Here is a 13,180-nt window from a genome sequence, read left to right as displayed (position 1 = left end):
TGTCATTTTATAGAAAACAAAAAAAGATTATGATACGAGGAAACTTTTTTCTAAAATCACCCCAAATAAGAATTTAGGGGTATAACTAATTGTATCGTGGTTAGGGCTGGGGAAAATACCGAAATATCGAAATACCGAATTTTCAATATACCGTAATTTTTGGTAAGGTATGATACATTACCTAAATTTTTCGGTAAGGTAACGATATGAATTTTCATATACCGTGGTATACTGCAGCATACCGAAATTCATTATATACCGTTAATTAAGGTATATACCGTGAAATATAAATATAAATATATATAAAATATATTTTAAATATTTTTAAATTATAAAATCTATTGTGAAATATAACTATAATTGTGAATAAAATGCATTTAATATATTTTTTAAATTATAAAATATAAATAATATTCTAAAAACCCAAATATTCTATTTTTATTGATGTTGAAAGTCAGGTATACCGCAAAAGTACGGTATACCGAAAATGTGGTATGGTATGTATGGGTATGTAAATTCTCCATACCGAAAATAAAGTATACTGAACTTCGGTATACCGAAAACTTTGGTAAGGTAAAGGTATGATTTTTTCGCTTACCGAATTTACGGTAAGGTATACGGTATGATGGTTTCGGTAAGGTATACCGTACCTACCCTGCCTGGTGCATAAAAAATCATAAGACATCAAACTAAAAGGAATCCCAAATTTGACAATGGTATTGCCAAATCTGTAGATGGTAAACACAAAATTTGAAAGAGCGTGATGAATCAAATCTTAATATACAGGTCAAGCATATATGCATGCGTGAAAAATGCAGCAGTTTGAGTGTCTCGGAATTCAAGATATTAAGCAAGTAAATGCAATTCAGTCTGCAAAGGCAAGGAGGAAAGAAGGGAATGCCATATCTTTATTCGTTTTTCCTATGTAATGAGGGAAAGTTCCACCCCTAATGAACAAGACCCAGATCTTTGAGCTCTTTTTGCGCAAGAACCAAAAATACGTTCAAGTACCTGTGACAGCATAAGATGAGTAAATGACAACCGCAGAGAACCAGTCTGAAATTGTGTTTATCTTATAATGAGAGAGGATTTAATATACTCCAAGGGGGAGTAGAATGTACCATGTATAGCCACTTGTTACTTGCAAATGATTAAACACTAAGCAACTCCAATCTAATTACACTAGAGTCTGTATTAATCTGATTAATATCTTGCCATCTTTCTACATGCACAATTTAAGTTATTCCAGGCCAGAAAGAACAAGTTGGTTATATTCCATGCATCCATTTCTCAACTGATAACTTATAAAAAACCAAGATAAAGTAGCATAACATACAAGACTTCAATCTCATTAATTTCAATGAAACATTATGCACTATAAACGAAAGGAATCAGAAAAAGCTACTGCAAACCGTTTATATCAAACTTTTCTTTATTTAGTATACAAGAGATTCTTTAATAAGTACTACTATTAGATAAGTATAGGATATAGGTCATTTGCAGCAATTGTTCAATTTGCAATACCTTGAGCATATATCTTTGATACACACATACTAACGTGATGATCATAGACTCATCCAAAATACGATTCTCGGAGCAATTGATGTCACAAGATCATAGTTATTAAAACATTAATTACACTCAGCCCTATCTTATATATTCCACAATTGTTAAGTAAAGCAAAAACAAAACATAGTATGCAGAAAAGTACACTTGAAAAGCATGATTGTGTGTCTTCAATTTCCTCACTGGTTGAATTAGAATTCAAAGAATAAAATATAACCTACAAGGTAGTATCTGGGAGCCTTGATTGTTGGGAACCGCTGCTGAAATCACCCATCTTTTCCAATCCTCCCTATCAATCCCAATCATTCCAAATCTCTTTATCAACCAAATTCACCAAAGATAAACACAGTATAAACAAATACCCCGACCTCCATCACACGGGTGAATGGATTTAGTTGCACTAATGGGAGGATTTAAATATGAAAAATTTAAAGGTCCTTTAGGAACATTAATCGCGACATCCTTAAAAAACAGTATTTGACTCACAAAGAAACTATTAGCGATCTTGACAAGAACGGTGGAAGGTACCATGGGACAGCTCACAGAAAGCCCGAACGTTGAGAGCCAAATGTGAAGTCAGATGTACTCCCGCCATGCTACTCAGTGGAAGCAATGAATGCGCACATCCAAGTTCCCCCAATGTCCTGTAACATCAACAGCTTTCATAAAGTCAACAATAATTCGATAACAGAAATATCCAACTAGAACAAAGAGCAAAAATGAGGATGCGAAATAATATCAATTCAAATAGTAAAACAGTGAGAGAGTAAAATGTGGAACTCCTGGTCAATCCCAGGATCATTAAACCCTTATGCTGGTAGAAAAGGTGTAACATTGAAAGCATTAAAGACTTATAGTTAATAAATCTGACCTGGGGTTGGAGAAGGAGAAGCGGCGGGGCCGGAGGCGAGGGGCGACGATCGGGGAAGGAAGGAGGCGGGTTGGAGCTGAGAGTGGCGGCGAAGAGCGGAAGGCGGAAGCCCTTGCCGTGGAGACGAGAGATCTGGAAAGCGAACCACGCCAAGCCATTGTTATTGCGTTTGTGTGGAATTTGGGGGAAAAGCTCGGGTTTTGTCTAGGGTTTTAGAAATGATTTTGACGTAGAAGATTCAGTTCAGCGTAATTAATTAATCTTTTTATTGTAACTTTTAATTCAGTTTTCGTATAAACAGAAAATCATTCCATTATTGTGACCTAAACTTTAACTAATCCTTTTTTGTGTTTGGTAAATTAATAGTAATGGGAAAAGCCCATTTCGGCGTCAATGTATTGGGCCCCATATAAACATAGGAACAACATCCGGCCCAATTAGATATTTTGTGACAAATATTCATTAAAATTCTTCTACTCTCAACGAGCCACATTCCAATCCACATCTTTCTTCCGCTCGCAATTTCGATATTAGATTCCAGTTCCTGCAACTACATACGTCAACCCATGTCATGATTCCAAATCAATTTTGTAACCTGAAGCCCTTCCAAAAATTCAACTGTTATGTAGGGCTTTATCCAAAAATGGAAGCCCTTCCAAAAATTCTCAACGGCCAAAGGCAAGCAATGGCCGAAGAGGGGGTTTGGAAATAGTTTTCAACCAACAATAGACGCGCCTCAGTTAGAACCTCACTAGCTGCGTCATTGCCCCAAGCGCAAAGATGCAATGCTACATCTACTTAGTCACCCTTTTGTACAACAAGCTACACTTCATTTTTCAGTGTGTTAACCGATGTGGGATAAAAATGGTTTTGCCATTATTCATTAAAAGCTAGTACTAGGATATGTTCTTGTGCAGTGAAGGATGAGCTAATTAAGAAGCGAGGATAATGCTAATGCAGGGCAGGGTGTCTCTGACTCAGAGAGAGTTATGGGAGCACAGAATTTTGAAATTCATACCAACAATACTAAGGGTGTTCTCAGGTTAGCTCCATTTTTACTTGATAGATTTCTTTTGAGACATAGAAATGTGTTTCGCATTATTGTCCATGAGCAAGGAGCATAATTTGTGAAAGGAGAGGAGTCTGATGAACAGGTTGAAGTTGAATCCAATAATGACTTTAAGAAGCTTTTCAGCCAGTATATACATCTCAAAATTGCAACAGAAGTTGAGGAATCTATGTATATATATGCCTATTCAAAAGCTATGTTTGTTTATCAAATTCTCCTTGTTACTCTGCTGCACATATCATATGATTTGGGGTAGAGATTATACTTCTGTTATACTAATTTTGAAAATATGCACTACTAAAATGCCCTCTCGTTCAGTTTACTAGTCGGTTTGAGTTTTCAATTCCTTGATCTCAATTAGAGCTATCAATTTTTGATACGACATAATAACATGACACAAAATCTATTCCAGAGAATAAGAATGCCTTTTAAGACAACTTCCCATCATTATTGGAAGGACATAGTTATTGATTTCAACAAACAACAATATTCGATAACAACAGTATATATTCTTATTTAGTAAATGCATTTTCCCATCAGCAAAGTAGCTAACAACAATAGAAAATACATTTTCCCCTCTACAATTTCTTACCACCTCAATGTAGATATTTTGGAAATGATAATAACACAATGCATTCTACCAAATTTAATCGGTCAGATAGTTTCTGCCTATATATGCAAACCGTGCAATGAACACATTGAAATAGAATTAGTCTTGATAATCATCAATCATGGATAGAAGCATCTGCATTTTCCTCATCCCTGTTTCTCTTCTTCTAGCACGCCTAGTACAGAACACTCACGCAGTCCAATACGTGGTGACGAACACCGTGCCCAACACTCCTGGAGGCCGGTTGTTTGACCAAGAAATTGGTGTTAATTTCGCTTTAACAATCATGCCAGTTATCAACGAATTCATTTATAAAGTCTTTGAAGAAACTAGGTCTGAGCAGAGAACGTATGTGCCTGTTGTGAATGTATACATCTCCGAATTCCCAGGTTATGCATACAAAAACGGTGACAACATTAACATAAGTGCCTCGGCACTGGACCAAATATACCGACCTAGGTCAGTTTCAAAGCGGCTGTTCACTTCTTTAATGTATCATGAGATGACTCATGTGTTCTAGTGGCACGGTAACTTTGGAGCCCCAGGAGGGCTGACGGAGGGGACTGCAGATTATGTCATGGTCAAGTCGGGCATCTACGATCAGGCGACTTATACTAAACCCGGTGCTGGCAAGAGGTGGGACGAAGGCTATGGTACAGAAAAGTTTTTGGAGTATTGTGACAGTTTGCTGAAAGATTTCACTGCAAAACTAAACCTGAAGATGCAATACACATACAGCAATAAGTATTGGGTGGAGTTGCTGGGGAAACCTGTGGATCAGCTTTGGAGAGAGTACAAAGCCAAGTATGGGAACCAACCTCAAGAAGCGTCTGTTGATATGTTTCAAGGTTTGAAGTACTGATGGAAATATCCAGCTTCGTACGAGTGTTAGATTCTAGTAAGTATTAAATAAAGATGTAAGAAAGTGTTGTTTCAACAAATGTTTCCCCCAATTATGGATATGAATAGAATAAAAGGTCTCAGGAGGTATAAAGGTCTACACAGTTCAGTCTCTATCACAAACAAATGGCAACCTACAAGTGAAACTATCATATCATAAAGTAGAGACCAAAGTACAAGCACAAGCAAGGTAATTTACGAAACAATTTAGAGAAGAATTGCCCCGAATAGAAGAAATAAGTAGAAACTTGAACTTGTTTATTTTCACACCTTTGTCTGGACAGGTAGTTATAAGCAAAGTAAAACATTACGATATACATTACATTGCATTATAAGCCATCCTAAATATTCGCACGAAACTATAATTATCTCAGAAAATACTCAAAAAACTGAAAGCTTAATTAGTTTACTTGAACAGATATCTCATGCATCGAAATCCTCAATTGCAGAAACAACTTCATTTATTTTGTGGAAGTTTCTCCTTTCCTTCAGAAGGTTCTTAGCAAAGTTAAGAGCTTTGCGCTCGCATTCGGCACGCTTGTCAGCCTCTTTAATTGATTCAAAATCTTCAACATGAGCCACGCCAACAATTCGCCTACCAATTAACCAGAGAGTATGTGTCATTCAGACATGATTGACTTTCATTTCTTTTTCATACAAATGTAAGGATAATCAGTAAAAAGTAAAACTGGATTTCTCCATCAACCACTGCTGAGACATCAGATGAAGCTGGATTGGAAGAACTGGTGGACTATCATGGGAACAGTAAAAGGAAATCAGATCATAAACCGCATAAGGATAAAGGCATCATCTAACCTTATCATTTTAGCAGCACCAAATCCGAGAGTATCGTGGAAAAGATCATCCATATATTTTTGCTTTACTAGCAACTGGAGTTCTGGATTGTTATAAATTGCTGGAAGATAAGCCTCACCAGAACCATCCTTGTGTTTATCCCAAAGAGCAGTGAACTTTGTGTGGAAGAGGTTCCAAGTATCCAATATTGTCTTCAAGATCCACTTCTTATATGACTGATAGGAAATGAAAATATGTCAACAAATTAAAATAAAAAACAAGTAAATCTCCGAAAAGGTTGAATAGACAGGTAGCTTAAAAGGATAAGTTTGCTTGTGTTTACATTCAAATGAGGAATATGTTCTATTAACACAGCCCTCTAATGAACAAACAAACTGAAAAGCCTTAACCACATGGATAACATGTGAAAGTGAACAAGGCATAAACAAACAAAGAGAGGGAAAAGTTTCCTAATTACATCAAGACTTATAGTATTGACTAACTAATGAGGCATGGTCTTATAGTATTGACTAACTAATGAGGCATGGTTTAGCTCAAGTAGTTGCAACTAACTAAACAAAGAGAGGGAAATGTTTCCCGATATGACCTCACAAATGTTGCAACTGACATTAAGGGATTGGAAATCAACATTTAACGGACTACACAATAAAAGAATGACAAAAAAGATCCTAAGAAACGAGGAAAAAAATAAGATGATCGGGCATATATAGTGACGACCGGAACTAAGACGAGAAATAAATGGAGTAACAATTGTATCACTGGACTTGTGCAAGTGTAAGTAAATGTAAGGGCAGTATATACTCTACGATCTCCCTCCTTTTCTGAATGTCCATCTTGTGAAAAATAAGCTAAAATCAGGTTTCCAATAAAAGCTCCAATGTCAAATCCCATTGGCCCATAGAAACCAAATTCAGGATCTATCACTTGAGTTGAACCAGGAGTAACCATGATTGAACCAGTATGGAGATCACCATGTAAAAGAGCTTGGGACCTCTCACAGAATCTGAGTTACAAGATAGCAAAATATTGTAAGAACAGTATCACGTGAAAACTGTAGAAATAAGTGAGAAACATAACAAAAAAATAGGTCAGCACTGAATTTTACTTGGATTTCAGCTCAGCAACTTCAAGTTTCAAAATGTTATCCTCCCGAACTGCCTCAGCATCAGCATCAAGGTAAGGAGTCGTCCAACGGTTATATTCAGAAACTTTGTACGGGTCAGAAAACACAACTTGTTCAGTAAGTCTGCATAACTCCACATTTCCACAAAATTTAGCAACTGCAAAATAGCAAAAATTCAGTTAGAATATGCAGAAAGGCATTTCAGAAGGATTAAGATTGACTTACCAGGACATGATAACAGTTTCTATCTTAAATTCTTAATTTATGAAATCACACTAAAAAAGACTAGCAGGAAAAATTTTCATTAATATTTGTTTGCTATCCTGACTCCTAAAGGGTGCTGACGCTCAAAACCAAATAGGAGTATGAATTATTAACTAAAGGAAAATGGGTTCAGATTAACTATGCGGCTGCAGTAAACATTCACGAAAGGATATAGACTTAAAGTGCAAGAAACATTGCAACTCTTTATGTTTATGAAATACTGATACTTCAAGGTAAAAATGTTATAAAAACACCTTTTAAATTGGGATCACAGTAGAAACAATTCCTTACCAGCACTTTTGTGATCAGTTGTGGTCCGATACAGTAGGGAGGTATAAAAAAGTGTCCTTGACATATATTCTGACAGATGGTCCGCAAGCAACGGATACTCCATCCCAGCTATCAGTCCTTTTCTTAAGATAATGTGAGGTGGTTCAATGTAACGCATGCCAATCAAACACATTTTCCTGTCAAAGTGGTAAACCTCAGGAACATGATTTGGACACAAGCCACCATGTTCTTGCAAAACTGATGCTTCAAAATAGGCACGTTCTTTTGTCATTGGCCATGATTCCCCTATACAACGAATGTATGGAAGAGCCTGCAGGGTTTTACCACCAGTTAAACAACAGAAACAATCAACAGTCTCTTACAAAGACACGGGTATTATCTAGGACGTTTGAAAAAGATAAAGAGGACTAATAATTTTTTAACTAAGAGCATGAGATCAACTTGGCCTCAGCACATTTCAGTCGCATTGTTTATGCAAATCCTAACAATAATGAGCTAAATATAGTGAATGTGTTGTCCCAAGTTACTTGTTCTTGTCCCAAGTTAACCAAGTAATTTCCCTTTTTTGGCCAAAAAAAAAACTTTATTAGTATGTCTTCTACTTTCCTCTCTCCTCTGGTATTCTCTTTCCCATTTTATTTTCTCTCTCTTTAAATATCAATTTCTTAAATTCCATGCCTAAAAAAATGTGCACCAATAGAGTATCATATTAAAACCTCAAAAGAGGAGATGACAGTATTTTCATTACTGTCACATTTCTCACCATCACTAGTTAAATTCTTCTGATTTCACTAGTTCTTGCATAGGAGTTTTTGGCTTGGTCTAGTTCAGCAACTCTTGACTGATTATAGAACAGATCAACACCTCAATAACGATGATTTCTAAGTTAATGAAGAATTTATATGGTCGGATAGGAAAATAGGAAGTCAACATGGTGGAATATGAGAAGTGGCAAAGACCTAACAAGAAGCCAGGAGTCTATTTCCAAGCAAATTAGCAAATTTGAAGTGTATATATTTAAGAAAGAAAATCGTTTATCATTCGTACCTGCTTGATGACGATAGATCCCGAGGGTCCACTAACAATATAGACGAAGTTGAGATTTCCATCGCCGACCTCCTTGATTTCAAGCTTATCCAAGTCGTTGCCTAGCTTGGCGGCGAGAGGTGGAGTGACCTTCAAGTACTCCAGCAGTAACTGCTCGGTGAGGGGTTGAAATCCGTCGGAAGCCATGTTGAAGGTGGCGGAGGGGCTGCCGGAGTTTTATAGTGGCGTGGATAAAGGCATGACTAACGCCAGAGGAAATTATTATATTAATGGCGTGAGTTAGGGAAAAGGGTATAATGGGATGAATGATATTCCATGGCTCGACCAATCGGAACACGCTCGGTTACTTTCGGATTTTACTCTCGTGATGGGAAATTTGAACCGAATAACTCTTCATTCTTTTACCCCTACTGAATTTATACTGTTTAATTTGAGACGTAATTTTAAGAAATATACTGAAAATAATATATAATTAAAATTTTAGTTAAATTAAAAATAACATTTTAATGCCAATAATTTCCTTCAAAGTTGACTGTAAAAATAGTGCATCTTTTTATGCAAGTGTTGTTTCATAAAGTCATTATAAATCACTATGAGATTAGATGACCTTCTCTAAAATCAATGAATGATGTATTTGTAGTTTCTACGTGAACATAATACTTAAAACACTTAAGATAGGTAGAGATTAGATGACCTTCTCTAAAATATTTGTAGTTTCTATGTGAGCATAATACTTAAACACTTAAGATCACTTTATGTCATTTCCTACTCCATCTTCTACTACATACACACAAACATGATAAGTGATGATGAAGTCTATCACTCATGTTTGTGTGTAAGTATGAAACAGCATAAGTGATCCTCATTAATAGTTAAAATAGAAGGTAAAAAATACAAATGACTCAGGTTAATAAGATCATGCGAGCGATGACAAGAGTGGAGAGAGAATATCTTTAGCGACTGTATTTCATTGACAATTCCATATTTCCATACAAACCTAGTGTCAATCAACTCAAATGACATTTTAATGCCAATAATTTCCACGATTTGAATTTCAATGTTTGACTAGAAAAATAATGTATCTTTTTGTGCAAGTTTTTGTTTCATAAAATCAATATAAATCACTATGAGATTAGGAGTATATCATCACCTGGATTAGAAAGATTATTTTTTTATATTATCAGACATCTAGAGTTTTATTTGATAGGAATTTGAATTCCATGACTTTGGGCGTTGAATAGTAAGGCACAAAATATCACTACACTTCCTATAACATTTCTTAAATCACAAATACAAAATGGATTCTTTATAATTCTAACTCAACATTATTTCTTTAATTTTGTAACACCCCAACTTTTTATACCCATTTTATTTCTTTTAGATGGGACCAATTTTGAGAAGCCCAAAAAAAATCAATTATTTATTCCAAATTTATAGTCAACTACTTGGTCAAATATATTTCTCCAAACCCTATCACCAAACGATTTCCCCATATCTCCACTTCCTAAAATCTCTCCAACCACCAAATCCATCAATATCTATCAGTTTTGCCTATATATATCCAATCAATCCTACAATCTTTCTACACATAAATTCAATACCAAGAAAATGAGAAGTAGAGGAGAAAGAGAGAGTTTGGGAGGGGAAGAAGAATAAGTCTTTGACGGAATTGCTGCCCATGAAAATTTCCGAACAGCGGCAGTAGCCGGGCGAGGATGCGAAGCTTATTTAGTTATGGCGATGACTTCGCAGAGGAAAGACGACGGACAGCACGGGGCTGTACAACAGCAGCGGGATCCCGGCAGTGGCGATGGGCTGTCGCAACAGCAACCGTGACTCACGACGGCGCTGCAATGCGAGAGAGAAAAGAACGAAAACCGGAGGACGGCGAGAGACAGAGACATCGGGAGTTTGAGGGTGAGACGACGACGACGATGATGACGGAGCGAACAGAGAGAGAAATACGTCGGCGGTATCGATCCTGCACCACAATCGGACAGCAGCACGACGGCGGAGAGAAAAGATGGAGAGGCGGAAGGAGAAAGCAGCGGCGATGCGACGTCGACTGCACTATAACAGCAACGACGCTGCGTTCTGACCGACGAAGGAGCTGCGAACTAAGGGGGCGGTGACAACAGCGTCTCCCGGCGCCTGAGGACGCGACGGCAGCAACTCTTCCCCAGCGAGGTTGTCGTCGTGGATAAGGACGGCGTGCAGTCGCTCTGCCTGATGCACCGATCGACATGACTTACGAGAGAGAGGTCTTCCCGGCGAGCAGCGGCCGGCGTCGTGAGGAGTTTGGAGGAGCGACGGGTTGGGAGAAATTCTAGACGTTGGTTTGAGAGAAAGAAGAGAGGAAGATGAATGTGGGTGTATATTGGGCCTTTGGTTTTTAAAAGAATTGGGCCTCATTAATTAAAATTGGATGTTTTGTTTGGGCTCTTTTATTTTGTTTGGGGCTTCATAATTAAATTGGAGATATAAGGTGGGGGAATAATTAAGTTTTTTGCCGATAATTAATCGTGATGATTTATTTAATTAATCCCAGAATATTTCGAAGGATGAATAATCTTTATCCTAAGTCCAAAATAAATATATTTTCAAAGGGAAATGGTCGCGATAATTTAATTATGCACTTTTCTAATTTTTGCGAATATGTTTCGATATCATGATGGAAAATACGACGAGCCAACGGAGGAACTTTGGACGATCGCCGAATAATTGAAAACCGAGAAACGAGATAAATGATTTTAATTAGGGTGCATACATCTTATTTATTTACTTGATTCATTGTGTTGATTTATGTGTTATTTAAATGCTAAAGGTGATTCCTTGCGAGCGAGACGTGATATCAAGGGAAATGAAATAATTTCGGATTAAGAACTTGAGGTGGGCTTTCTTTTTAAATAAGGACTATGTCCTAAGTATATTTTTATGTGAAAATAATATGAATATTTGTCATATCGTGTTTTGTTTTATCTATGGAACCTATCTGATGTGGCTTTTGCCATCAATGGATAATCGAATTCGGGTCTGTCTAGGGAGTGAGTCCCTATTCAGGCTAGTGTACACCTATGGAGATCGTGAGCCGTCTTTTTGGTCGGCCGGTCTAGTGACTTGGAATGTGGCCACGTTCCTTGTCATCAATGGATCAGATATGGTAGACATCTATGGGAAAATGACTGTAGTCACGAGTTTTATGATGGAAATGATTTTAGTGTCTCGGGCATTTTCAAAGTTAAAACCCAAGGTCACTCAATGGTGGCATGATAAATACTTTTTATAAAATGTTTTCGGCATGAGTCCACCGAGTGCATCAAGTACTCAGCCTTGCATTTCTTTTTAAAAATATGCAGGTTGAGTGTGACGGGTGCGGCGGGTGTTGAGCAGGACCGTTGAAGAAATTGAAGTGTGTAGAATATGTCATGTCTTCACACGTGGCATATTCCTTCTCTCAAATGTTTCCGCTAAGTAGTTGTCCTTCTTTTGAGTTCTTGTATCGCTGAGATAATATTCATTTTTGAGTTGTTGATTGTTGAGATACTCTGATTTTATTCGAGCTATTCCCATTTGTTTCGAGCTATGGTCGAGTTGTGTTGTTTTCCCCTTTCTACCCCGCTTCTTTAATCATCCCCTAGTCGCGATCAACCGTGTTTTCTATCCTTAGAAAATGCGGGCGTGACAACTTTATTTCCATTTTACTCTCACCTGCTACTTTTCAAGTTATTGTTTGTAGTTAAATGCTTATTTATTTCTCTCAGTTTTTCTTATACTATTTGTTGGTTTGTATGATCAATGCGCAGCAACACAAGAAACGAAACAATGACACCGGGGTTTACGTGGTTCGACGTAAAAAGTCTACATCCACGGGAAGCACTCTCAATCTCATTCACTCCTTGGCTTTACAATGGGAAGAAGAACAAAACATGCGGAACTATGATTACAAAGAAGATAACCCTCACAAAACACAATGTGAATGATAAACCATACACTCAAAGAACTCTCAAGGATCTTCACGTGATGATCGATCTCTTTCTTCTCTTGTCTCTCACGGTTTCTCTTAACTGATCATGCAACAGAAACCTCTCTTTATACATGCATTGCACGGCTCGAATCACTTCATTACTTGCTCTTCATCTCAGACGTTCAATTCACCACTAACTTCAACTAACTCTTGGAAACTAGTCGTTTGTAACTGAGCTTCAATCCTTGAGCAATTCAGTGACCATCCGATCCCAACAATCTCCACCTTGGGCATTGAATTGACCAAGAGTGTCTTCCATTTCCCTTACTCCACCTTAAGTTGAAACCACACTGACCAGCTTCAGACAATGTCTGAATTTTGCAACTGGCAGTGGCTTAGTAAGAACATCCGCAACATTATCTTCAGTCCTCACTTTCTCCACCCTGACTTCTCCTCTATCAATGATATCCCTGATGAAGTGAAGCCTGATGTCTGTGTTTAGTCCTTTCATGATGAATCTGATGCTTAGCTAGGCAGATAGCACTATTGCTATCACAGAAAATAGCCACTGATTTCTGCTTCACACCAAAGTCTTCAATTATGCCTCTCAACCAAACTGCTTCTTTTATTGCTTTGGTCAAGGTAATATATTCAGCCTC

At 37.4% G+C, this 13,180-nt stretch overlaps 3 protein-coding genes and 1 non-coding gene across 4 annotated transcripts; 1 reads left to right on the top strand and 3 right to left on the bottom strand.

Moving 5' to 3' along the window:
* Positions 1-749: 749 nt before the first annotated feature.
* Positions 750-2,691, bottom strand: LOC121763318. The gene is made up of 3 exons (XM_042159319.1): positions 2,438-2,691; positions 2,095-2,210; positions 750-1,011 (listed from the first exon to the last, which is right to left on the bottom strand). The coding sequence occupies exons 1-3, from the start codon at positions 2,593-2,595 to the stop codon at positions 1,004-1,006; spliced, it is 282 nt and encodes a 93-aa protein (XP_042015253.1). The 5' UTR covers positions 2,596-2,691; the 3' UTR covers positions 750-1,003.
* A 375-nt stretch (positions 2,692-3,066) lies between these two features.
* On the bottom strand, positions 3,067-3,219 carry LOC121793264. The gene has a single exon (XR_006049087.1). It is a non-coding gene; the product is annotated as a U4 spliceosomal RNA (small nuclear RNA).
* A 1,018-nt stretch (positions 3,220-4,237) lies between these two features.
* On the top strand, positions 4,238-4,978 carry LOC121773686. The gene is made up of 2 exons (XM_042170593.1): positions 4,238-4,483; positions 4,637-4,978. Exons 1-2 carry the CDS (start codon positions 4,238-4,240, stop codon positions 4,976-4,978), a joined length of 588 nt encoding a protein of 195 aa, XP_042026527.1.
* A 275-nt stretch (positions 4,979-5,253) lies between these two features.
* On the bottom strand, positions 5,254-8,847 carry LOC121760983 (methylthioribose kinase 1-like). Its single transcript, XM_042156566.1, has 6 exons — positions 8,558-8,847; positions 7,511-7,820; positions 6,938-7,112; positions 6,634-6,835; positions 5,833-6,047; positions 5,254-5,611 (listed from the first exon to the last, which is right to left on the bottom strand). Exons 1-6 carry the CDS (start codon positions 8,741-8,743, stop codon positions 5,440-5,442), a joined length of 1,260 nt encoding a protein of 419 aa, XP_042012500.1. The 5' UTR covers positions 8,744-8,847; the 3' UTR covers positions 5,254-5,439.
* Positions 8,848-13,180: the final 4,333 nt, after the last annotated feature.

Source organism: Salvia splendens, chromosome 2 (assembly GCF_004379255.2).
Source record: "Salvia splendens isolate huo1 chromosome 2, SspV2, whole genome shotgun sequence".
NCBI classification, from domain to species: domain Eukaryota; kingdom Viridiplantae; phylum Streptophyta; class Magnoliopsida; order Lamiales; family Lamiaceae; genus Salvia; species Salvia splendens.
Note: the sequence above shows the minus strand (reverse complement) of the source record. Positions and strands in the feature narration are given on the sequence as shown.